This window comes from Manis pentadactyla, chromosome 12 (assembly GCF_030020395.1).
Source record: "Manis pentadactyla isolate mManPen7 chromosome 12, mManPen7.hap1, whole genome shotgun sequence".
NCBI lineage: Eukaryota > Metazoa > Chordata > Mammalia > Pholidota > Manidae > Manis > Manis pentadactyla.
This window is the reverse complement of record NC_080030.1, coordinates 71,364,802-71,392,161: the sequence shown is the minus strand read 5'-3', so window position 1 is coordinate 71,392,161 and position 27,360 is coordinate 71,364,802. Positions and strand designations below refer to the sequence as shown.

Sequence of the window (27,360 nt, the reverse complement as noted above, 5' to 3'; positions counted from 1 at the left end):
ATCTGCATGATAAAACTTGGACAAACTTACCAAGAAGGAAATGTTAGCAATTGTGTTTTCTCCCTTAAGATACAAGACCACAAGAAGTTAGGATGTTTTGGAAAAGTGTACAGTATAAATGTGTACATAAAATCATACATCTTAGCTTCAGAAAAGATGACAGTTTTTAAAAATCCAGAAAGAATATGTTGAAAAAAGTGAAAAGTCTCTAAGACTCACATGATTTCATTTGTGTTAAAAATGACTAAAAGAACCTGAAATATACATGTTGAGAAGTTGAGACTTTCATTTTCATATTATAATTTGTAAATGTTCTTGTGTCATAAAACATAATAGACTGAGTTCATAATTAGAGCAATAGTATTGAATTTTAGTTATTGATGCCAAAAATGTAACTGTGAAAGAAATTTTAAAAACTTACTGTTAAGAACCCTATCCAGTATGCAGTCATTTCTGCAATAATAGGGTTTCTCTCTCATATTCAGCTTGTAAAACATCTACTAGAACCTTATGATTGTGATTCGTTTTTAGCTGCTTTTAGATATTTTTCCAAACACTTATTAGGCATTTCTGGGAAACAGCCAAATGACTGATCAGATTTTAAAATTGTTATTCAGTATCTTACCTTAATAACAAGATCTTACAGTGAGTAATTTGTCTAAGTAACTGTCCTAGGCATAGTTGAGCATTCATAAAAAAGCAGTATGTGCAGAAAGAGACTGGAGGAGAGGGCAGAGAATTTGGGAGGTCTTCCCATGGGAGTTAACACCGAGACCAAGTCCTGGGGTGAGTGGAAGCTTGAATGAGATGCTGCAAAGAGAACAAAACAGAAACCGAGGTGAAGCGTCTTCTCCTCTTGCCTTCCTTTGAACCCCTTTGGTGCAGTTTCCTCTTTTATGTCTTGCCCATCATGTGCAGCTTGTGTGATAAAAGGGATCTTGGAAATAGCTCCTTAGAAGCCCCACCCTGGAAAAGCCTTGTAGGAGCAGTCTCAGGTCACAAAGCCAGTTTCTAGTTTGGGCCTCTGGAGAAGGTGTGTTTGCATTGCCTCCACTCACAGATCAAGAGAATGAAGACAAAGGGCTGGCCCAGGAGAAAGGTGTCCAGGATGAGGACCTTGGCCTGCCTCATGTAAACAGTATCATATGCTGGCTTTGATGTGACCCAGCACCACTCATCAGAGGGAGGTGTGTCTAAAGCCCTACTGAGTAATTAAGAGAGTTTATTTTCCTGGCCTTCCTCTATGAAGTGTCTATCACGCAATGTGAGCTGGCATGTGGTTGGTGGCCAGTCAAGGATTCAAGCATTTGGAGACCCCCCCAATTGCTACTATGTCTTGTGCACATACCTTGTATTAGATATTAGCTCAAACATATTACCATACTACCTTAAATCTACATTGCCTTATGAGATATTTGTTCTGACCCTCATTTTAGAGTAGGAGGATCAAGGTTCAGAGCCATTAACCAAGTTCTCAGTACCACATAGCAGAGGGCAGTCTGTGGTCAAGCCCAGGTCTGTTTGCTATCAAGATAAAACATTAAAAGACTGCCTTTTATGCTCTTCCTAACTTTACTGTCTGGCTCTAATAGTAAAAATGAATGGAAGATTACAAAACAAAATTTAATCTTCATTATTTATCTTTTTTGTAGTTCATCCTTACACTCAGGTTCACACTATGAAGTATAATTGTTTGCAAGCCTTTCTGTTAACAGTTTACATTTTCATTTCCTTATTAGTACATTTATTCTGTTCACTTTTCTGACTAAAGACAGTTGTTTTGAACTCTACATTCAAATATTAAATTTTAGCATTTAAAGCTGAGTAATTAAAACCACCCTCATAAATTATTCTTTTTTTCAGGTTCACTGATTAATACTTAAACACTTCCCTTTGGAGTTCTGGTAAAGGAAGATGACATTATGGCTTCAAATTGTGAGCCAAGGAGGTACCCACTCAAGAAAGGGCCTCACCCCCTGTGCGGGGGCTTTGCTCTTCCTGCAGAATCTCTCTGCAATGCGCACTGAGTTCTATTCTTGCATAAAAGCACCATGAAGGATCCCAACACCAGTGAAAGCCCTTAAGAAAAATGCAGTCCTGAGAATAATGCAGCTTCTTGCTCCCTTGGCTGAGTCCACCTCAGGTGCTGTCTTGCAGTATTTTTATTCTCTGCTCAGACTCCCACTGTGGGTGAACAAAAATACTATGAATCAAAGCTCTTCTGTTTTCCAATCATTGCCATGAACATGGATCATGTTTCAGGTTTTGTACAAGTTTCCTCTTCCTTCATTCAGCATTTATTAATCCCCACCATCCTTATCCCACCCCATGTGCGACCATTATTATTATGCCCCAGGCTAGAGTGAGTAGCCCAGCATGCTAACTGTAATTCTTGTAATTAGATTTTTTAAGCCATAAAACTGATTTAAAGCTTTATTTTCCATTTCACCAGGGAAACTTGTTATATACTTAGATTAGGTAGAGAGACATCAAATCCTTGATACTGAACTGATGACGGTGAGACACACCCTCATTCTTAAGTGGATTCAGGGCTTGGACACAGTGGCTCTACTGGGTACTGGCAGCTCCAGGGACACCATGCATTGCAGCCTCAGTGTGATGGGCACACCCTGGAGTTGGCAGTTGGGCACCCTGCAGGTGTTTTGGACAGGTAGATCATAAAGATCCTTTAATGAGACATGCACGACTCCTGAGGACAATGCCAAAATTACAAATCAGTGAGAAAAAATAGCACAATAGCAATGAATATACAGCCTAGTGCCTGACTGTTAGCAGTTCCAGTTCTGGCTTATCTGTGTGACTTTTTGGGCAAGTTACTTAACTCCTCCAGGCCTCAGTCTTGTGATCTGTAAATAGGGTTAATAGCAATATCTACTGAATAGAGTTATTGTGAGGATTAGGTGCATTGATATTTGCAAAGCATGTAGACACCCTGCCTGATACATAGTAAGTATCATATAAAAATTTGTTTAAAAAATTCAAAAATATATTTGATTGATAATCCTGTTGATGGTTAGTAAAATTAGATATGAATCACATGATCAAGATTGTCAGTAATTTCCCTCTCTGTTCTCAGTTATTGGAGTAGTTATTATTGCTGGGATTCTATTACTTGTAATTAGCCTAACTTTCTTTAATTATGTTTTACGTGTTTGTCAATAGCATACTCCTCAGCCCTTTAAAAAAAAAATGAAAACAAAGCTCTATAACAATTATAGAGACACACTTGTGCGGGATGTTCTTTGCCGCACTGTCCCTAATAGAGAAAAACTGGAAACACCTTAGGTCTATTAGTGGGAGACTGGATAAATTGTGGCATATTCATAAACTGTATTAATATACATTGTCTAAAATAAGTGACTTAACTCCACATGAAGCAACAGGGATACATTTCCAAAACAGTGTTAAACATAAAAAGAAGAAGGACACACACAGTAGATACAATAAACTTTCATTTAAGTTTTAAAACATGCCAAAGAAAGTTATATACTATTTTGGATAGGTACACATGTAGAGAATGTATAATAAAAACATGAACACAAAGGATACACAACAGTATCAAAATGATTTAAGGAAAGAAGAGAGGGAGTGAAACATGGCAGGAGCAGAAAGGGGGCTTCAGTTTTAGCGTAACGTTTTCTTCCCGTCCAAAAAAAATCTGAAGCAAATATGACAAAATGTTACCATTTATTAAATCAGGTTGGAGTTTCTTTTATTACATTTCCTAATCTGTTTTATTTATATTTGAACATATTGATAATAAAAATAATAATTAACAGAATACATTTAAATGCCAAGCCATAATTCTAAAGTTTTCACCATGGATTTTATTACTCCTAGTTAATTAGAAACATTTTTTTTCAAAGCATTAACATACTATCAATTGTGCTGGCGTTTTTTGGCACAAGGGCTCTAAAGAATGCATTTCCATTATTCTAGAAAGAATTTTAATGGCCTATTGTACATCAGTGTTAATGAGAATCATGTAGATAAATCCCTAAGTACTCCTTTTTAGGGCTGCATTTTTTGCTCACAGCCAAAAATAAAAAAGAGCTCTTGCCTTCCTAGATAATTCTGCTAACCACGTGTGTTGTATGTTTTCAGATGCTTCAGATGAAACAATATAGAACATTTATTTAAGGTCTTTTGCTTTGCAAGGTTCTTCAGCAGATTAACAAGGCAGCTAATCATTACTTTAAATCTATGTCATGAATCACACTTTGCATATGCTATTGATTGGTGGAACAAACAGCACTATGACCCAGATTTTGGTTTCAGTGTTAAATATTGAGATGTAGCTGACATGCTGCGAGGTTGGCAATTCTCTGTTCATTGTGTACATTAACTGGGACAATGACAAGTGACTATAGAATTGCAGCTTTGCAGTTTATTATTCCATATTTTTATATCTTTGATGTAGTATATTACTTATAAAATGGTCACCAAATTAATTTTGTCAGATGCCTCCATTCTAACTTGAAAACAATTTTCATGGTCTAGAACAAGAATGTTTATAGTGGATATATTTTAAGTACCTAATTTCAAAGCTATTTAGCACTGCTGAGATTATTAACCATGAAATTTATTCATACATTCTATATTATTTATTGACTGCGCACCATGTACTTTCAGTTCTAAAGTGTCGACAAAGACAGTGCCACTCTCTCCAAATTGTTAATAATCTGAGGAGTAAGAGTCAAGAAAACAGGTCATTTTAATACAGTGAGATAAGTACTATATGTGGCATAAGTTCATTACACGCAACCATAGGAAGATCAAGGTGAGAGATCAAAGAAGGCTTCCTGGTGGTAGTGTCTATGCTGATCCTTCATTCGGACACTGGAGAAAGCATAGTTCAAGCACAGGAAAAGACAAGAGACAATAAAAGACAAGAGAGAACATATTTTGGGCCAAGTGTTCAGGTTATTTCTTTGGTCTGAAGAGTCTTTACTACTCTGTGGTTATTTCTCTTTGATATTCCTAGCTCAAGTCATTCTGAGGGTGGCCATTGGACATCAACCATCTGAAAGTCCTAGATTTGATCCTCAGTCCAAGGTCCAGGCCCTAAAACCTACTGAATCAGAATTTATGGAGGCTGATCCCAAGCATTCGGATTTTTTTAAATCTCCCACGAGGTGAATACTCAGGTTGATGATCACTGATTTACAAGTTAGATCTTGAGAGGTGCATTGATTTATCAAATGTGTAGACAAGCAAGAAATCAGAAATGCTGTGCAAGGGCATTGCCAAAACAAGCTGGCTATAATGACCTTGGGGATTATATGTGCCAGCTATGAATCTAAGTGCAAAACAATCAGAAGTGTGACTCATATTCTAAAACTGACTCTTGACATATTCAGATAGCACTTTACACTTTTCAGTTCAGCTATTTGTTCATCCGAAAGGACTCAGCTAACCCTTACTAGATGTCAGTGTGGTGCTGTGGTTAAATATATGACTAAGACACTTTATGTCTTACCATCCAAAAACTCCCAGTTTAGTGAAGAGACATGTTGCCCAGCTGGGGAGTGGTATCGGGCAAAATAGCAGAGGATAGCTAAATTTTTAAGGATGAACAGGAGTTAGCAATTCACTGAGACAGAAGGATTTTTAGTGTGCTTGAAACAAAGGATATGGGAAGTGTGGCATCCAAAATGAGGCTAGAACACTGGGTCAGCTACCAGAGGTCGAGAACCCTCTCCTTTTTTGTTGTCAGCTAGACACACTGATACTCTGACATCCTCTATGGCTGGAAAGCTTTGTTTTTACATGTCTTTCTTTATAAGGTTGAAAAGACCATCTCATGCAATGGTCATTAGAATAAGACCAAGGCAGAGATCAGGAGTTCAGAGTCCTGAGAGTGGCCCAGAGACAGGTAAGGATGTGGAGTCTGTTGGGGTTCTTGAGGACCAGCACTAGGCAGCCATTCCCTAACATGGCCTCTGGTGATCTCTGCCTCTTCGTGGTCACACCCTTATGAAAGTCTCTCCCTTGGGCTGGATTTACTCTCTCCTAAAGAATAGACTAGGGTAAAAGTATTTCTGACACACTACATTATAAAAGTGATTGTGGTTTCCATCTTGAGTTCTCTCTCTCTCTTTCAAATTGTTCATCCTGGGCAAAGTCAGCTGCCATGTTTTCAAGCCACCTTGTGGTGGGGCCTGTGGTGAGAGGAATGGAGGCCTGGCAATCATGTGAATAGTTTAGGAGCAGATCTCTCTCCAGTCAGTCCTTGAGATTAGACTGCATCCTTGGCTGACAACTTGGCTACAACTTAATGAGAGACCTTGAACCAGAGGCACTAAGTTAAGCTCTGTCCAGATTCTTGACCCACAAAAACTATGAGATAATAAATTTTGTTGTTTTAAGCAGATATGTTTTAGGGTAGTTTATTATACAGCAACAGATAATGAATATAGTCACCATACATTCAGGTGCATATTCCACATCCTCTTTGAAGACCTCACAGGTTGGCTCCAGAGAGCTAATATTAATAATCATGATTTCCCCTTGAGAAATAAGGTTTACTTCAGGACTGAGATATGCAAAAATAATGATGAAGAATTAAGGGATTTGAAGTCATTCGAATGCTGTCAATTTAAGAGGCAAGATGGTGAATATTATTTTTAGCTGTGTTAAACCTATGGTCTTGTAGCACTCTTTTCCATCTGAGAATTATCCCTAATTTCCTTTCTCCACCCTTCACCCATACACCACCAGAATGTTACATTCAAAACTGAATGAGCACTCAGGATAGCATCTTGGAGCCTTACTACAGATCTGCTGCCAAGCATAGGCCTTTGTCCATTGGGCTACCCTTTTTCATGTCTTTCTATCGTACCACAGTCCTGAGGTTCAGGATGGTTTGAACTTTGTTTGTTTATGCAGCTTCCCTGGCACATCTTTCTTTTTATTTTCTTAAGCATGATAGAACTTTTTTTCTTTAAATGTTCAAGAGAAAATGTTCTACATGGTGAACTAAAAACCTGCCCAGTCTTCTTCTGGCATAGAAATCAATTTGAAGCACTGAAATCTACATGAAGAATATTAGCTAAGTAAGAAACATGTCAGTCTTTGACACATTGATTCATTTGTTTAATTAAACATTTGATAAGGTACAGTAAAATATACACTAGTATGATATTTTAGAATCCTTCTAAATAAGTGGTTTACTGTGTGTTCAGAACCTAACCCATTTCTTCTCAACTTCTTAACACAGGAGAAGAAAACCTCCTGGCAATTTTACGACAAAGATGGTGGAAATATATGATCCTGGGACTCATAGACCTGGAAGCAAATTATCTGGTGGTCAAGGCCTACCAGTACACAACTCTGACCAGTGTCCAGGTAGTCACCGCTCTTCTTTCCTTCTCGAATACCTCAGCTTCTAGATGTAATTTACTTCCAGTTTGGGGAATTGGAATACTACTCTAAAAGTTTTGCAACAAGAGGGAAATTGGCTATATAAAAATTAACTTGAAATTTATTTCTGTGCTTTAATTTTTCTTAATTCACATGTACTTGGACATCTTTTTCCTCTTCATTCTTAATGCACCACAATAACCAGCGACAATGTAGGAAAATGTTTTATAGCTATGAATACTGCCAGCTAATTTTATGTCAGCAGGAGAATTACCAATAAGCATAAAAATAAATCTCTTTTAATCACAATTTGTAACATTTTAGAATATGTTAATTGACTTTGATTAAGTAATCAAAGTGTCTAATAATCTTTTCTTTTAGCTCTCCTTAATGTGAAGATGTTTCAACCTGAAAGGACAGAATTTTTCCTAAAGAGACAAGATCTAAATTCATAATATTTGTTTTGCTTGAAAACAGCTAGTGTGTCCTCCCTCCCTCTCTTTTTCTTTTACTTACACGCATGCACGTGCACACACACAAACACACACAATTGCAAGTTTAACTTAGGTTTTCATAATTTTTGCCAGACATCACTTACATTCCTCATTACACCATAAATTCGAATCTTGACTATTTTTGTTTCACCCTCATTTCTCTTTTTGTGGCAATATTATGAATTTCATACTCATTCCAAATCCAGGATGAAAGCAAAAAAATGTTCACTTGAATATTCTCTTGAATATTAAATTTTGCCTAGACTTGATACCTCAGTTACATTCCTGCTATCCTAATAGTTTTCTTAAAAACAACAATAAAAAATGGAGAGACAAGCAAGCAAACCAACTGAATAAATTTAGATTATATAGATTGCCTGGCAAGCTGTCTAAACCAGATTTAGATGAGGCTGCTTGCTTCTTCCTGCATGCCCTGACAGAAAGAAACAGACAGCTTGAAGAACACTCCAGAAGATCTATTCTGATTAGACCACACCAATATCAGGGGAGTCTGTGAGCTAATTGGCTTAGACCTGGACTCTGAACCAATAGAGGATGAAATTTCTCTGATTGATTTAGACAAATGTTTTTCAATAGGAGTAATGCTGACATTTTGAGCACAATGATATTCTTCGTTTGAGTTCTTTTCCTATTTTATTTGTCATTTAACATTCCAACCCCTACCCAATAAATGCCAATCACATCTTTTTCAGCCTTTGCAACAACCAGAAGCATCCCCATGGATTTCTAAATAACCCCTAACAGGAAGGCACCATCTCTGGTTGAGAATCATTGGCTCACCAATAAGCATTTACTCCTGGAATCAGGGTAGGATCAGGCCCACCCAATCATTATCTGTCACCTACTGAAGAAGAGGTGAGGTGAATGAATGCTGGGGAAATGATCACCATGCCTTACACCCAGCTTAGCTCTTACCTTACTTCAATAAACCCCACAGTGACAATAGTCTCTCTCCTATGTCCGCATGGCACTTTGTCTTTTAGCTCTGTCACCATAGTCTCTATTACCTAAGAAAAACGTTTGAATATTCCCATCTGCTCCACCAAAATGTGAGTTCTTTCACTCAAAGATGATTTCTTGTTTACCTTTGAATCTTAGTACCTACAGGGAACCCTGTACATAAAAGGTACTCAATACATGCTTAAAGAGGTTAATCAAATTGCATTGATTTCTAGTATTTTGGAGCATAGACACTCCCAACAGTTCTTTTCCTAAATGTAAAGGCCTCTGGAATATCTATACAGATACTGTGGGAGAAGGAAGGGAGGTGTCAGTTTTATGGCAGAACTGGACCCATTAGCCCTGAGTCAAAAATTATAAAAGGGTCTGGGCAGAATGAGGAGACTTCCCCCTTTGGAAATACAGCTGACTTGTGTTTTTTTTTCTGTTAAGCATTGAAAAATCACAACCAATTGCTGGTTGCTTAAGTTCTATAGTGTTTTTTCCAAAAATTTTTTTTCAATTTTTCAATCTCTCAGTTCTTTTTTGTGAATGGTGACAATTTATTCTTAATAACTGGTCCCCAGGTGTTTAGTTCCACCCATGTTATACACCACCACCCTAATCCATCCTGCCATCTCTCTCAATTTAACGGTTTGACACCCTATTTAGTGCTATATTCTATGAAAAAGTTTATTTTAATTCTGTAGTGAGAGAAAATATAATAATTCCACTGAAATAGCAGTTGGCCTTTGTAACTTACAAAGGGACAGGAGAAAGTAGAAAAACAAGCTGAATCTAACAATTCTAGAATGATTTTGTCACCCAAAAAAATAAGCCTAGTAAATAATAATAAATTGTCAAAATAGAAGGCATTTGTTCTGGGCACCATGTCTATACCATGCTTAGTAATTTAATTCTGTTGCAAATTGGTGAAACTAACAAGACCAATAATGATTTTCCCTTGTTTCTATAAATATTAATTGAGCACATAATGTGTGCTCAGCCTTTAGTTTTCATTCATATTAATCAATAAGGAAAATACATTAATTAAGCATCTGAGAAATGCAGTAGTTATTGCAAGTAATGTAAAGATAAATGAATAAGCCTTGCCCTCCAGGAGCTTATGAATTTCTAATGGTGATAAGAGGCACAGTCTATTGATAGCAACACCAAGTATGTCAAGAAGTGCTACAATTTCCAAAGGAGACAGAGATGGTGTTTATTTCCCAAGGCAAGAAAGTATCCATTTGGATTAGACTATAAGATTGGATAAAATGTGGGTTTAACTTGGGGGAGGAAACCAAGGAATATAACTAAAAAGCACTTATTCCAGTTTGCTTCATCCATTTACTGAAAAAGTAATTACTGAATATTTCTATGTACAAGACAGTGTATTAAGTGGTGAACAAACTTGTGGGCAAAATAGATATGGTCCATATTCTCATGGAGTTTCTAGGCAAATGAGGAAGGCAGCCTTTGGTCAAATAACCAAATGAGTGGATGTTTAATTGTAATCAAGGATGTGTTCTAAACAATTCTCTGACAATGTTTGTCACAACAGCCTGACCAAAAATTTGGGTGTTGGGGAAGATTTTCTTAAACAACTGATGATGAAGCTGAGTTCTAAAAGAGGAATAGAAAGTGAGTTGGGAGGGAAAGAAGTCCAAGCAAGGAAGACCCTCTAGTGGGAAGGATGGTGGCAAGGATGGGGTTGGAGACAAGGTCACATGGTTGGGCACAGAGAGATCAAAGAGGGGAACAATACAAAATGGTCTGGAGAAGGAGGCAGGGCAGACTCCATGAGTCTTGATGGCCAGTCAAGGGTTGGCATCTTTAGTCTCAGTGCTAATGGAAGCCAAATTAGGGTTTTAAAGCCAACTCAGGCTCTGGTGTAGAGAACAGTGGGTGATCAAAAGCAATAGAGGAAGATAGAGATGAAAAGTTAAGTTGGGGACATATTTATTGTAGGAGGTCTTCAATGCTCGGACCAAGAACATGACTTAATTTTGTAGGTAACAGAGCTGTGACGGTTTCTGAGAGCAGACATGATAAGATGTGACCCAATGTCCTTTTTCAAAGCATTTTTATTTTTACAAGACAGTCTTCATTAACAATTGGCAGAATACCAAATGCTTTTGTTTTCTGATCACCTTAAAAACAGAGATGTAAAGCAAAAGGTCAGGGAAGATCCCTGCCTCACTTCGTCCTCCTGCCCTTTCAGTTCTTTCACCAAACTTATGGTTAAATGTCACAAACAATGGGTACATGAGGTTGAGAGGGAAAATATATTTTTGAAATGACTAGAGAAAACAGATTTTGAAATGACATAGACAAAAATATATGGAGTTTGTTAAACAGTTCACACAGCTTTCCCCAATATGACTTTTGTATAATGTCAAGAACACTGGTACAATGCTGTTAACTAGACTACAGATTTTACTCTGTTTTCATCCCTTTTTCCTTCACTCATGTATTATGTGTATGTGTGTGTGTGTAGTTCTATGCAATTTGACTCCATGCATAGGTCAGTGTAACCACTACCACAGTCAGAATGTGGGACTGACCATCACACAAAGGAACTCCTTTGTGCCACCCCTGTGAAGTCAGCCTACTCTACCACCCCAGTCCCTGTCATCTGGCAACCACTTATCTGTTCTCAGTCTATATAATTTTGTCATCTAGAGAATGCTATATAAAATGGAATCATACAGTATTTAATCTTTTGAGACTGGCCTTTGCCATTAATTGTAATGTCTTTATAAGTACAGCCACATTGTTGCATGGATCAGTAGTTTGTTCCTTTTTGTGGCCAAGTAGTATTCCATGGTATAGACACACTAGAGTTCATTTAATCCTTCACCTGTTGAAGGACGTTTGGGTTGTGTCCAGCTGTGGGCTTTTACACGTAAAGAGGCTATGAACATCCATGTGCAGGGTTTTGTGTTAGCATAATTCATTTCTCTGAGATAACTGCTCAAAAGTGCTATTGTGAGGTCATGTGGAAGGTGCCTATTTGGTTCTAGAAACTGTCAAACAACTTTCCAGAGTGGCTGTCCCATTTTCCATTCCCACCAGCAATTATGAGAGATGCAGTTGCTCCCCATCCTCACCAGCAGTTGATGTTAATGTTATTTTTTATTTTAGTCATTCTAAAAGGTGCATAGTGATATTTCATTGTGGTTTTAATTTGCAATTCCCTCATGGCTTATAATGTTGCACATGTTTTGGAAGCAATATTTTTTAACTTTGCCTTTGTTGTCAGAAGCTAAAGAACGTTAACAATGGTAAAAGAGATAACATTTGTTAAGGACAAAGATGATGAAAGACACTGAAGTGAAGAAACCCAGCTGTTTCCTTTATTATAAAGTAAAAAGAGATTTATGAGGATTTATAAGGATTGTGTTCTAAAGACACATTTGTGGATTTGTATCTCTTGACTTGTAGAGAATGAATAGATTGTGCCTGTGACTTTGAGACAGATTAGCAATGACATTTGGACAAATTCTAAAAGCTGTGCTATTTTTATAATTGTGCGATATGAACTGTTTCTGTAAAAATATCAGCTTTATGACTTCTCACCTAAAGATTATTCATCTATCTTCAGCTGTGTAGTATTAAAAGGCAAACAGATGAAACTAATGCTTCTGTGAAATAAGAAGAAAGCCTGTCTCTTCAAACATAGCTGGTAATTAAAATTAACTTAAACATAAGAAACAATTTCCAGAACTCTTGCTGATAACCATGCAGAGGGGTCTGTACCCCTAACACACCTCCCTCACATGGGGCATTTTTCAGAGCTCTTCCTAGTCTTCAAGAAAGAAATCCTTCTAGCTTTGATTATTTTCTTCCTGCTCCACTCCTGTTACTTGACATATTAGCAAGGTTAATACACAATGTAAGCCAGCCTTTCCAGTGTGCAGTGTGATATCCACCCCTGAAACTAATTGTACAGAGAGTACGCATGCAGGATGCTTGTGTAATATACACAACATATTACGACACGCACACGGCAGATTTTGTCTCATCACTTTACATAACTCTCAGGCCTTTCTGAGTCTGTGCCTAATGAATTTTCAATTGGCTATCAATTAAGTTGTATCAGATACAGAGAAAAGCTGGCTACATTGTACCTCTGTGTGTGTCTGGAGTCTAAAATTTAAGCCATTGAGATTCCTTTATTGATTAAAAAAATGCTGGTGCTGTGGCTAGACACTGGGGGAACAACTATTGACTCAGATCTGAACCCTGCTGCGGGGTGGTAGGCGGCTGCCTTAACCATTGTATTCAGTGTAGTGGAGACACTGCAGAGGTTCCTCTCACCCCCAGGATTCATGTACCTGTGGCCCATCATCAAGAAGTTATGACACACAAGAGGAAGTCACTAAGTAGGCTTTTATTTGTGGCCAACCTGGATTTCCCCTCTATGGATGAGCCCAGAGAGAAAGCATGCCTGTGCATTAGGAACAGGTCCCATGAGCTTGAGGCTATGATCTTGAGCTCAGCTTCCAGGACTGCGTTTCCTTCTTCGTCCTTGCTGTTCTTGCCTGTCCCTGGTGCAGAGCTGTGCCAGTTTGACTCTTCAAGAGATATTTTAAAGTATATTTAAAGACAGAGCTTTCAAAAACAAAGTTCCTACCCGTAAGGGAAATACGATATTCTGATAGATTTCCTAGATCTGGACTTCCTGTTCTCATGATTGGGAAAATAACTTAAATATGTAGCAGTTCAAATCGAAGTATCTGGGCACTACACAGTCTTCTGTCAGCCTTTTTGCCTGATATAAGGTATAGATTTTTGCTGTCTTACTCTTATCATCAGAGCAGCACAGTAAAACTATCTTCAGTCTTTCTTTAGTTCCATCACTATGCCCTTCACTAAACCTGTCTTCAAATATGTTATTTAGAGATACCCACTACAGAAGGGGGCTTTCATATTCTACCTCCATTGACTCTGTGTGTGTGGGCTGGTCCCTCACATGACAGCAGGTAAAGCCATTGGAAAACAAGAGGAGTGTCTCTCTCTCGTCCTTCCACTGCACTCTGTAACAGCCATGCCTGCAGGACAGGAAAACACATTTGATCCTGCCTTGACTCTATTTTTCATCTTCACTTTCTTAATGGTAACTGTCACTTTCTCCTTTATGTAATAGTTGTTTACATATTTTCTTGCTCCTTTAAGTCTGTAGGGTCCTTACAAGTCTGTAATCCCCTTACCTAGTACTCAGTAAGCATTGAATAAATGCAGAAACAGTTCATTTTTGTTCCCTTGCAAGATCATGTACACAGATGTCAAAAATGTATGAAATATTTGAATAAGTAAGTTAATGAATGAAAGGCTGAATTTCTAAAGGCCAGTTATTGGGCAAGGCAACACAAGTGACCTTTAGTAGTTTTAGCATCAGTAAGTTCATTTATTCATGTATTTCGTACAGGACCCAGATATGGAACTCTGAACACCTTTGGAGTATTGTACTATGTTCTGGGGATATAAAGTTGATGAAAAAACTGTCTCAGCTCTCAAGAAGCTCAAGTGCTGTAGGCATAGCATGGATGGAGACTTGTTTGTGCTATACTTACATGTTCAAAGCTACCATACCTTGTATAATCCTGTAACTGATGTAATCTTCATAGTGAACCTTCCTGCAAACACCCTCAAGCTGGCTAAATAGCTGTGGGTAGAGACAAAAGCCTGATTAGATGTAAAACTTGACAATTTCTTTCAGTTTAAAAACCTTTTTTGAATAGTTCAGTTGCTTTTGGACAAATGCTCAGCCTCTCAGAATTCCTCTTTTCTATGCTCATTTCTGAGCTGGCATGTGTGTCTGCAGTGTGACCTTTGGCCTCATGTCAGTCCGTTGGCTGCTGCCCACTGTAGGGCAGTTCACTGATTCTTGAGTGTGCGTTTGCTGAATGAGACAAGGGGCTGCTGCCTGGTTGTGTGCTTGTATTCTGCTGGCCTCTGCGCTCTCTCCGCCCCAGCAGTCATCCCCTTCTCCTTGCTGGCTGCCCCTGATACTTACCAATGCTGTGGACCTCCAGGTATCTCACCTGTGAATGCATTTGTTCTCTAATCTTGCTGGTTCCTGCATGGAACCCTCCATCCCATCCCAGAAAGCCAGCCTACACCCCTTTGCAGAGCAGTTGGGCTTCTGGCAAAATAGGAGTGGAGGAGGATTCTGTGGAGCTAGAGTGCTTTGCTTAAGGATACTTGACCTCCAGTTGTTCTCTGATGAGCCTCTTCGAGTTGGTGTGGTGTTGTCCCAAAAGGAAACCAATGCTTTGCTTCCAGTTTCCCCTCAAACTATCTTCCTACCCCCGCGCTAGGACATCAATCCAGAGAAGGCACCTCTAGGCACATATGACTCAACACCCGTTTCTCCTAGGTCAATTTCCTCTTTTTTCCCCACATCCATGGTGGCAAGGACAAGCACTTTGCTCTCTCTTCTCCCTCTTCAGCATGGACTTTCTCATCTCACATCCTCTTTCTGGGACACCAGGCCTCCTGGCTCAGCCCTAAGGGAGGAAAGGGCAAACTTCCATTTTCTGGAAGCAATTCTGATATAGCTGACAAAAGGAATTCTTAGCATGTTGGAGGGAGACTTACAGAATTTAGAATCCCTTCTCTCTCCATAACCCTGACTGTCTAAACCTCATCTTGTTAAATAAGTGAGACGAGTCAGCTTTGTATTGGGAAGATGATCAGTGACCTATCTGTTCTACAAGGACATGCTCTCCTTTTCCTCAGGCTGTTTGATAGGGAGAAGGCTGTGAAGGGCATGACTGAAAGGGGAAAACTAAATTTCCAAAAACTTTATCCTACTTTGCTGGAAGAGAGATCTATAAACAAATTTCAGTGCAGTGTGAAAGTTAATAAAATTGAGCTGTACACAAAATGCTATGGGATCCCTGAGGAGGAGAGAGAGGGAGGACTCCAGAGGAACATTGCAGTGGGGGATATAAGCCTAAGATTTACTGAGACAACATGAATCTGAGAGTAAAACAGAGCGACTTAGTTTCATTGTCATCTCCCATGGCTCATGGAGACAGGTCATACATCAGTGAGATGCCCTTATATGTTATTTTTCTCTCAGAGCATCAGTTTTCCCATTTACAAGTAAGAAGTTTAAGAACCCGCCTCCTGGTGGTCCTGGTTTTGTAAATGTTACTTTGCATTCATTGGTCCATGTTTCCCCACCAGCCCTCAAGCAAAAATAATGTAGCAAACATTAGCATGTTTTATTGTTCTGAATCTGCCACTGCCTCCTGTTGCACACTCTGACACCTTCCTCAATGACGTCCTCTGCCCACCCTACAGACAGGCCTTCCACTGGTCTCCCCACTCTCTGGCGTGTCTGCAATCCATGTGACAAGCACTCAAGAGATGCATGTGCCAGCCAGTTGGTCAGGCTGAGATGCCCACTACATTATTAACAACTCCAACATGTAGTACATGCTCAATACATGCCAGCCCTTTTTACGCATATATTTTCCACTTTGTGTATTCTCTCCAGTGATCCAATTCAAGAAAAAGAATAAACATACATGTTGCTTAAACCAATCCATCTTTTTATATACTCTTAATCTTGAACAGCAAATTTATGAAGACGGATGAAAAATTTCACAGTTGCTGACAAATAGATGAGCAAAACATGGAGTGTTTTTCAGTTATTAAAAGGAAAAAAGTACTGATACTTGCTACAATCTGGGTGAATCTCGAAAACATTATGCTAACATAAAAAAGTCAGACACGAAAGGCCTCAACTTTATAATTCCATTTATATGAAGTGTCCAGAATGAGAAAATCCTTAAAAATATAAAGTAATCAGTGTTTGTTGGGAAGAGGGGAAATTGGGAGTGATTGTGAACTGTACCAGGTCTTTTTTTGTGGGGAGAGATGGGGGTTAATGAAAATGTTCTAGAATTAAATAGTGGTGATGCTGGTTGTGCCGTCCTGTGAGTATACCAAAAACTAATGAATTACACAGTTTAAATGGTGAATTTAAAAGAAAAGAAAAATTTTACAGTTGGATACAAAGGTGAAAGAACTTACCTGACACCCAAAAAGGTGAGGAACTCCGCTTTCCAGTTAGCTTTTGCCACTGAGTGATTACTGTTACCCAAGGTAAGACCATTTGCCTGTCAATAGAGGTGAAATTTAATAAAGATTAAGAAGATTGCTGCTAGGTCCTAACAAAATCTTCCACCCAGTCTGTTTGGGAGTAAAAATATCAAGGGAAATTTTACAAGAAAACGTGGTAATATTTGGAATCAGGCTTTCATAGTACCGGGGGCTAAACAAACCTTAAAGCCCTGGAATGTTGTTGCTTGACATGTAAAATCAAGAAAATTTTCTCCTATAGTACAGATATACCACCTTTTCTTTATTGTGAATATATTACTGAAATAATATTTCCAAATAAATTTTTTTAATGATTTATATTTTTAAATAAATATGGGAAATGCATATTCCCTTGGAAATGCAAAAAGTATTTCATGTAAATTGAAGAAGCATTTTATACTATGAATAATAACTCATACTTGTTTCCTTTCATGTTTGTTTCCATATTTGTATTCTTTCTATATATTGAATTTGTGAAAGGTAAAACACTCCTATAGTCCAATATTACACCACACACAAAGATTCATGTTTTTCAGAGTTAGTGGCCAAATTGCCTAGCTTGGCATATTTGATGGATAAGGATGAATAGGGCAGATGGGAAGACACAGGAGGCCCATCCTTGGATATCTCCAAGGCTTCTTTGTGCTCACACAGGTTTATCTGTTAACCACTAACTAGCAGACTCCCTGAATGTGAATACTTCTTATAGAATACAACTGGTGAAATTGTGGGCAGATTGTATAAATGGACTGTTTCAATCAACATTTTCATTCAAGTAAGGAATTGCAAATAGATTTAATGAACATCTCTAGGTGTGTGTGTGTGTATGTGTGAGAGACACACACACACCCAGACAGAGAAACTAAGACAGACAGAAAGCTCAGCACTGAAAATAAAAGTTTTCTAATAACCAAGTAAATAAAACTTTAAAACTCAAATTTTTCTTTACTTTGGAAACTTATGACTTAGAAGCCTTGATAGAAGCTAATTTTAATTAGAATTTTAAAAGTCAGTGTGTTCTAATTAGCCATACTTTTAAGTTCTTGCCAATTAAGGTATGCTCAGTGATCAAACATAATCATTTGGCCTTTAAGTGATTTTTATAGATATGAAATCTTTTGATAGAAATTTAGAATCATGTTTTTATTTCAAGACATCCTCCTTGCCTTTCACCAAGCAAAATTAAATAAGTAACCTCATTGATTATTTCTCATAGTTTTCTCCAGGTAATTGTTTCCCAGGTTTCTTGAAAAATTAAAGATTATTAATAAAGTGAAAGAAGGGCAGAGATTTTTTTTTATTGTTTACAAGATTTGAGGATTTTTTTTTAAACTAATGATCTAGTTTTGCTCAATGCAATGCTATGTCCTGTAAAAGATTTAATTAGAGGACACAATATGAAAAGGTAGTGGACTTGAAAAGAGCTGGTTTGTAAGAGATAACTTTCAATGATTAGACAATGTAACATGGGAATTAAAAGTCAGCAAACTCCAAAGGGTTTTGTTAGGAACATCTTTTTTCTAAGAATTCTATTAACTTGTCAAATAAAAAGGTCTTGGAAGTAATAACAATATTTTACTATATAACTTATAAACAAAGTGATTTAATAAACAATATTTATACATTCAAATTAATAATTCTTCAAAGTGCTTATTTTTCATTAGATACTTATTCAGATGTGTCTATTATTATTCAAAATATTTTAGAACTTCTATTTTAAGATCTTCAGAGCCAATTGTAAGTCATTCAAATTTCTTTATAATTTATCCTTCCTGTGAATCCAGAAAGTATTATCTAGCTTAATCCAGAGCATTTTTGTTCTTTCTGAAAAATAAAGCCTACTCTCAAAGAATGAACAGTTGCTTCCATTAAGGATATTCCAGTGAGTGCTCCAAAGGCAATTTGAAGAAGTTTAAAATGTTTTTGAGCAATGAGAGCTTCATTAAAATACACGCATGACCTTCCAGAGGACTACCTTAAATGACAACCATGTTTGGATGAATGAATTACAATGCTTTCAAGATCAGATACGTAAACACTTGCACACCCTGCTCTATAAGTGGCAGTTTTCTTTCCCTTAAAAAAAAAAATCTCACTATTTTCAAGGCGCACCTTTCATTATGCATGAACGTAGCCTGAATAAGTTGGCAGAATTTTGGTCTAAAAAGATGTCAAAGTTCTAATCCTTATAAACTAGTTTACTAAGCAAAAGGGACTCTGTGGATGTGATTCAATTAATGATTTGGAATGATGAGATTATCCTAGGTCATCTGAGTGACCCCCATGCAATCACAAAGGTCTTTTGGAAAGAGGGGCTGGAGTCAGAGGTGGGAAGAGAGGTGACAATGGAAACAGAGGTCAAAGGTTCAGAGAGAGATTTGAAGATACTACACTCTTGGCTTTGCAGACAGAGGAAGGGGCAACAAACCAAGTAATGCAGGCAGCTCCTAGAATCTAAAAAGCACAAGGAAAGGGATTCTCTCCTAGAGTTCCCAGAGGGAACACAGCCCTGGTAACACCTTGATTTTAGGATTTCTGAACTCCAGAACTTATATTTTATTAATTGTTCTAAGCCACTACGTTTGTGGTTGTCTGTTACAGCAGCAATAGGAAACTAACACAGTTAGACGATATTTCATTCCTCCTCCTGCAGATTTGAAGTCACTGGCTTTTTGAGGGCCTCAAAAAGAACCAGCAGGCTTCTCTGATTCCTGCTGAGTGGGATCCTGCTGAGAACTGTTTTCTCTTTGTGCTTACTAAGCACAAAGCACCAATGCTCCCAAGGCTGTCCAGGTGGGCTCCTTGGAGGAGCACTCTGGTGCTGTCTGCCATGGACAGATACACATGAAAAAGACATCTGTGCCATGACTGTGTACATTGAAGAAGTGCTCATTTGACTCAATCATTACACAAAATCCACCCATGATAAATGGTCAAAGTAGAAGGGTGTACTTGCGTTTAAAAAAAAAGAACTAATGTGCATAGACTGTTTCCCTTGGCAGTGCATTTGAAGGGATGTGTTTGTTAATAAATCGTAAACCAGTAAAAGCCTGCAAGCTCCTTTAAGACTGAAGGGTACGGTCTTATAGTTGCTGAAACTTTTTAAGACTCAGATGTTGAGAATTCATTAAAACACCATGTGAGAAAATAGCAGAAGTTATTTCTGTCCCTCTTCTTCCTGTCCTCCCTCTTGTTTATATTTTCCAGGATGTGGTCAGTTCCAATTTAAGAGTCCCAAATAGCAAAACAGAGTGTGGCTGAGCATTTTCTGGGGCCATCAAGTAGGGGCTCTGTGATCAGTTTGGGAGCTGTGATACCATCTGGGACAGAGAATGACAGGAACTAGCAACTGTACAGAGTGCTCACCTTCAGCTCCTCAGGGCCCACATCATCTCAATAAGCAGCTTTAGGCAGTAGCAGTTACCTCAGGGACAAATCTTCCCAGATGGTTCAGAGAAATGGAAATTATTCATTCACAATTTATTCATTAATTCAGCATCAGCTATCTGCCAGACAATGAAATAAGCACCTTTGGGCTTTGCTCCAACGTCATCTTCTCAGTGAGTTCTTTCCTGATGACCCTGTTTAAAATCACAGTCTCCTGCCCCAATTGGCGCTCTCTACCCTCTCCATTGTCCTTATCACCAGTGATATACTATGTAGCTGACTTAATTGTCTGTGTCTTCCTATATAAGATTACAAATTCCACATGGGTAGGGATTTTTTTTTATTATCTAGATCTCTTATTTCCTGGGATAATGCCCAGCACCTAGTATGCTCCATAAATGTTTTTCAATGAATAAATGAAATCCTTAAGGGGTCCTACTGTACATAGAGTACCATCCTAGCTACAGGAGAGAAAAGTTCCTTTCCTTATAGAACATAATTGTGTTTAGCATAATAAGTACAATTTGGTAATACAGAGATCAAGGTAGCCACTGAGGAGACAAATAATCCAGATTTAGGAAGCCAAAGAGAGCTTCCTGAAAGAAGTATTGTCTAAAGTGAGCTCTGAAAGATAAATCTGAGCAGGCCAGGCAAGGGGTCATGCAAGAGGTGGATATGAGATCTGCAGGCAGGGGGAATAGCATGTGCAAAGAAATGAGTCAAGAAGAACCATCACATGTTAAGGAGCTAAAAATCCTTCAACATGGAGTTTGGAGGAAATGGTCAAAGAAGACAATGAAGGGGGAGTTGGTGACAGATCACTAAGGGACTTATGAGCCACATTAGGGAATTTGGGCTTAATCCTGAGAGTTTCTAGTATAAGGATGACATGAGATTTGCACTTTAGAAAGATCATTTGCATTGCCTGATGAAGTAGAAAGGATGGAACAAGTGAAAAGATTTTAATGAAGTTTAGGTGGCTAAAAAGACAGAACTTTTTGACTTATTTGATTTGTGGGTGTAGAAGTATAAATCCATGTTTTATTCACTCATGTGCTCTGCAAATATTTACACAGCATATATTATATACACTTTACCATGGTTGCTAAACATATAGCATGAAGAAGATAGTGCTCTTGCCCTCATGAAGCTTTGCTTCCAAGTTACATTTAGTTTTTATTTTCTCTGCCTCCCACTAGAACATGAAGAAGTGAGATATGCAAAGATATATAAAGGGAGTCCTAAGCAAAGGGAACCGTATAAGGCTGAAGGCTCTGAACATAGTGGACACAGAAAGAGTGATTGAAGTTTCTGGTAGTAAGAGATGATACTGAAGAAGGAGACAGCGGCCAGACTATATCAGGCAATGTGAATCAAGGAAAGGAGTTGGGATTTGTCCTGAGGAAAATCATTAGAGTGTTTAGAACAGGGGATTGATGTGAACTAATTTGCATTTTCGGATCACTGTGACTGTGGCTGTTCATGGAGGGAGAATTGACTGTCTAAGAGCGACAGTGGACATGGTTAGACAGGAGGGCACTGACTGAAAGATGAAGGTGACTCAAAGCAAGGTGCAAACTGTGGTGGTGGCTACAGTCTGTGGGATGCATTTATAAGATAAAACTAACCGGATTTTCTGATTATTTGTATGGGGAAAGTTTGAGAAGAAAAAAATAAAAAATTTCTTTGTTACTGGCCTGAGCCACTGGGTTGTGCCCTGAGGTGAAACAACAGAAAGTTGGCAACAGCGTATGTAGAGCAGAAAATCTAGTCTTGCTTTACCCATGTAGATCAGAGCTTCCCATTAGACATTCAAGCAGAGCTCGTATATGGCTGGGCACGTGTATCTGAAATCCAGGGGAGAGGTGGGAACTGAAACTGTTATCTTAGGATCATTTTCATAGGTGATGCTGATTAGATCACAAATGGGGTGAGTATGAATGGAGAAGAGGAGAAAACCAAAAGCTGAGCCCTGGGACATGCCAGCATTCAGAGAGTGCGGGGAATAGGCTGGGAAGGAGAGGCCAGTGTGTCAGAGGAGAGCCAGAAGAATATGGCAGGCCCTGGGAGCAAGTCAAGGAAATGTTTCAAGAGGGAAGGAGTGACCACTACATGTCGGACATGTAGGGTTCAGACAAAGCAACTAAGTTGCTTATTGGTCTCATTCACTGAGGGACAAATCACGTGAGTAAGAACAATCTGGGGCCACGGAGATGAGCTGTGTTTGAACCAGGCTGAGCTGTGGGCGTTCTTTGGTTCATCCACACCCGAGCAGCAGGGAGCTCAATGGCTCTGGATTCACAGATGGACCGGAACTGAGATGTTGATTTGGAAGTCGTCAGCATACAGATGACTTTAAAGCCAGAACAGTAGGTGAAATCACTCCGGTAAATGTGGAGAGATGATAAGGAGACACTATGGCAAAATCTTGGAAGCACAGCTTCTGAGAGGTGAGAGTGGATCTTGGAGCTTGGAAAGGGGTCTGAGAAGGAGAGAGTTGACCAGGAGCTTGGAAAGGGGTCTGAGAAGGAGACAAGAGAGACGAAGTGCAGGGTGGAGGGACGGGAAGGCCCAGCAGGCAGGAGCATCAAAGGAGAGAGGGAGTGTCAGGCGCCGCTCTGAGTGACTTGTAGGGACTGAAATGTCTCTGTTAGGTTCAAGAACCGGCAACGAGAATTTTGAGCCATTGTGCTGGTGTTTGGGGAACAGAGCCAGTCCAGATGCACTGAGCTGACCGACTGAACGATGTTGATGGAAGCAGTTGCTGAAGGCAGCTCTTTTCAAGAAGTTTACAGTAAAGATAATAAGGGGGATAGGGGCTTGGAGACAGCCAGAGGGTGGCCTGTGTAGACTGTGTGAATGACAGAGCCAAGGGCAGAACCTTCAGACACACCAACTTTGAAGAACAAAATTAGATAAAAGACCGAAGGAAGGGGCAGAGGAGGGAAAAAAGACATAAATCAATAGAGGAGAGAATCAAGGAGAGAGTGATTAATAATGTCAACCAAAGGCTGCAGGAAAGTTTAGTCAAAAACAGCCGCGCAGTGTGGCTTTGTAATCACAGTGAAGGGAGTTGTCATCATTGCTGAAGCTCGAGGAATGAGTGGCGCCAAGATACCGGAGGCAGTGGCTTTAAATTAATCTTCTGGTGAAGCAGAAAAAGATAAATAGCTACAGAGCAATTGGGCATCAAGGGTGAGTTGGGATGTGCCTTTATGGCGAAGGAAAGAGCCAGCTTCGTGGAAAGGATAAAGAGGGTCTTGGGATAGCTGCTGAAAGCAGGGCCCTTCAGGGAGCAGAACGTAAGGATCCCAGAGAACAGAGGGCAGAATCCCCTGCAGGGCCAATCCCCTGCAGAATCTCCCCAGGGAAGGAAGCCGGCTGCGACCTGCAGGGGAGAAATAGGTGTCCTTGGCATCTGTGCGCATGAGCCTAGATGTGGCATTGTGTTCTCTCTGCTGCACCGTGCCCCTGTAACAATGCTGAGCATGCAGCAAGCATTCAGAAATTCCTATTGAATGCATAAATAAATGATAAGTATAAGGTGGTGAAAATCTGATTTTGCCTTTTTTTTTAAAATAAAACCTGGAACAGTTGAGTTAGGTCTAGAAATAGACCCTAGAAAGAAAGTACAAGATGTTTTCCCCTAGCTTTTGAAATCCTTTCTCCCCACTGTTTTAATGCTAGGAGGAATCCAAAGTCATGCAAAATTAATGCAGAATTAATATTTTATCAGAAAGCTTTCATTTCCTTCAGTATGTGCTTTGAAACGTGTGCTTTCTTTAATGTTATTGTTAATGTTCTTATGTTCATGTATTTCTATAAATAAGAAATACAAATTGGTAGTGCTCTGCTGACTTAAGGCAACCACTTCTCCAAAAATACCTCAGATAGCCACATAGTATCTGAGACCCATCAGCTTTTTTTAACAAGAAATGATTCTAATTCTTCTCTTTTCTTTCGTAAATATTTTGGATAAGCAAAAACACATTGTAACTAGGTTTGTGATTATCTTCCTAGGCAGAGGTGTCATACCACAGAGCGGATCTTGATGAATGGATGTTGTCAGCAAACTGTAACCATACTTTATGCTTCAGTGATTGGAAAAGCAGTAGTTTCCACTTTGGTGGTACAATTCTAATTCTCATACACTTTTTCTTATAACCCTCTTTAATATAAAAAGATGCCGGCAACTGGTGATTACTCTTTCAATGCCCTCAGTCTGCCTTCTCTTCTGGAGTGTGCCCAGTGAAGGAGAGTAAATAAATAAGTCTGCTAGATTGAGTTGAGACTGACCCAGGCTAAACCACTGTTTAGCCTCACATAGTTTCTACTCCACATGGACCTTGACTGTTTAAACTCACTTTGTATAAGGAGAATGGCAGCCTGGGATCCCGTCTGGCTCTGACACTTAAGACTACATGACTTCAAGTAAGTTACCTATTATCTTTAGTACTCTGGTTTTCTCATCTGTAAAATGGGGAAAATAAGAACCTAGCATTGTGCCTGGTATATGATAGACTCTCATTACATGGTAATTCCTTGCTTCCTGATTCTAGAATCTAGTTTGCTGATAATCAGAGCTTGTTTTTAAACCTAATTAAAGATCCAGTGATGCTCACCCAGAAAGAATTTGTCCCCCAAGGTAGCTCTGCTCTCACCTGGGCAGATTTCCTTGAAGTAGAACTGGAGAGTACCTGTCTCTTAATTATTTGTATCTTTTGGTGGTCACCTGGATTTCTAGGCCCTTGTCCCAGATTTTCAGTGTATGGTAGTGTCTTTTTTTCTTTCTTTCTTTTTGTCTTTGAGAGTTGAAGCCAAAAAAGGAAAGTGGATATACTTTAACAACTAAGAATTCCACTGGACTGACACTATCGGGATGTATAAAATTCACATGTTTAAATTCTTATCAGTAGAAATAGGAAAAATAGTTTGGTAAGAATTCTTTTCTAAATCCCGAAAACAGGGCATTTCTTGGGAAATGGCTGTCATATAGTCAGCACAATGACACATTTTATTGGTTTGGATCTCTTGGGCTACCTGGTGAAAATCTGGCTATAATCAATACAAATATTTTAAGAGAGTAAAACCTAAACTTTAAGTCCTAAAGTATGGGTTTATGGGGGCAGGTGAAGGTGTTCTGCATAAAATAATCCTGGGAGAGAAAAAATCTGGAGTGGTAGGAGCAGGTGGAGGTGTCTACCAGAAAAGTCTGTTCCATATGAAAGACACTCCCTGGAATTATGCACCCAGTTGATTTTCAGATGCCTCCGGGATGGCTACATGTCCAGGCCACTGAATTAAAATGGTTCTTGATTGCATGTGAATGGGTGTTTCTCAAATTATATTTCAGGCTCTTCAGCTGGCCTGTCAGCCAAAAGAGGATTTTTGTTGTGTCTGTGTTACTGAAGTTAGTCTTTTTTAAGATCCTTTCCTGTTAACATTTCAGTTTTACTCACCGGAGATGAATTTATAATATATATCACTTTCAGAAACACAGGGGAATTGCCAGTTAGAAGCAGGAGAATGTTCTCTTTCCCGAATCACCTACCAGTTGCCTCAGGTTTAGCCTCTGACAGTTGGGCCCTATGAAGAGAGCTTTTTCCCTGTGAATAGCCAGAGGGGAGCACTAATGAGGAGCCGAGGGCTGGCCGAGGAGTCTCTTTTTGGCAGAGAGAATTAGAAAGAGGGATGAGGTCACCTCCTCATTATGCACTACTGGAGCGGGAGCAGTTGGGTAGCGGTTTTTGTTTTGCTTTAATTTTTTTACAAACCATCTGCTTCCCTTGAGAAGCATTGATCTGACTCTTGTAAATTTTTTACTCTTTCGTGTGTTGTTTTATATATTTTGAAAGTAGTATATGCTCATGAGAGGAAATTTGGAAATCTCAGAGAATTTGAGTGGGGGGTTGTAAAGACTGAGTTAGCCCATCCAAACATAACCATTGTTAATATTTATATTCCTAAGTATTTTGATTTTCTTCTTCCAGAGATTTTTATGCCTAGCACTCTAGTATGTAGATCCTTAATCAAGAGACACATTTTTACATGATTATATGTGTCACCCAAACCAAGCATGGTACAGAGAGAATGCAGAGGGACTCCTCTTCTCCCGTTGTCCGCCCAGGCCAGCGGAAACGTGTGCTCCCTTCCAGATGCTGGGAGAACCGGGGACTCTCCTCTCTCTGCATTCCTTCTCACTGCAGCCCAAGGAGGAAAGAACTAATGAGATGTCCAGTAGGGGATGTTACCACTTGATGGGGTTATTATCCTCAGTAGAGAAGAAAAGGGGGAAAAACTGTCTTCTGAGTGTTTCATTTCTGCTTGCTTTATGGATTTCTTCCTTTGTGGGAAGGACCCCTGAGGTGACCTTTTTGCCCAGTGTATCTGCCTAAGATAGTTTAAGCTAAGTTAAAATTGGAGTGGGAGATAGGAGGCAGTGCTGCCTTCTGCAGTTCAGGTCTAATTATACAACTAGGTCTGATCTCTATTTAGGTCCTTGGGTCTCTTAGGTGAGCCATATGAGCCAGTATTTCATCAATCTGACCTACAGTGGGTCAATCCAAATGGATCAAGCTATTATTTTCTACCAGACAGAATCCAGAGGACAATTAAGTGACTAGAATCATAGTACCCAACAGTAAAGAAGAAAACCATACATGTGGCATGTTAGACACAAAAGACAGCATCTAAATATAGACATTTCATCAGACTGCAGGCATGATGCTATACTCAGCTTTTCTGCAGATATTCAAGGATATTTATATTAAGATATTTAAGTTGAAGATAAAGGACAAGCCATACTGAGTTGTTAAGTCTGAAAGTATAAAATAGGAACGCTGTGGGGGTTTCCTGAAATGCCTGTTTCTAATTTCCAGAGCAGTTCTCCATCTTAGTTACCTAGATACTTTGTCATCTTCATCCGTGTTAAAGAGCATAGAAGCATGTAAGTCAGAAAACATGAAATACCATGGTATGCTAACTTTATGACCTTTATGATGCTCTGGTGTTTGTT

At 39.0% G+C, this 27,360-nt stretch overlaps 1 protein-coding gene across 1 annotated transcript in view; it reads left to right on the top strand.

Moving 5' to 3' along the window:
- The window catches only part of SLC35F1 (solute carrier family 35 member F1), a 521,014-nt gene that overhangs the window by 407,694 nt on the left and 85,960 nt on the right, over positions 1 to 27,360 (top strand). The window contains exon 3 of the mRNA XM_036925045.2: positions 7,241 to 7,368. Within this exon, the coding sequence (XP_036780940.1) occupies positions 7,241 to 7,368 (128 nt within the window). The remainder of the gene's footprint in view (positions 1 to 7,240; positions 7,369 to 27,360) is intronic.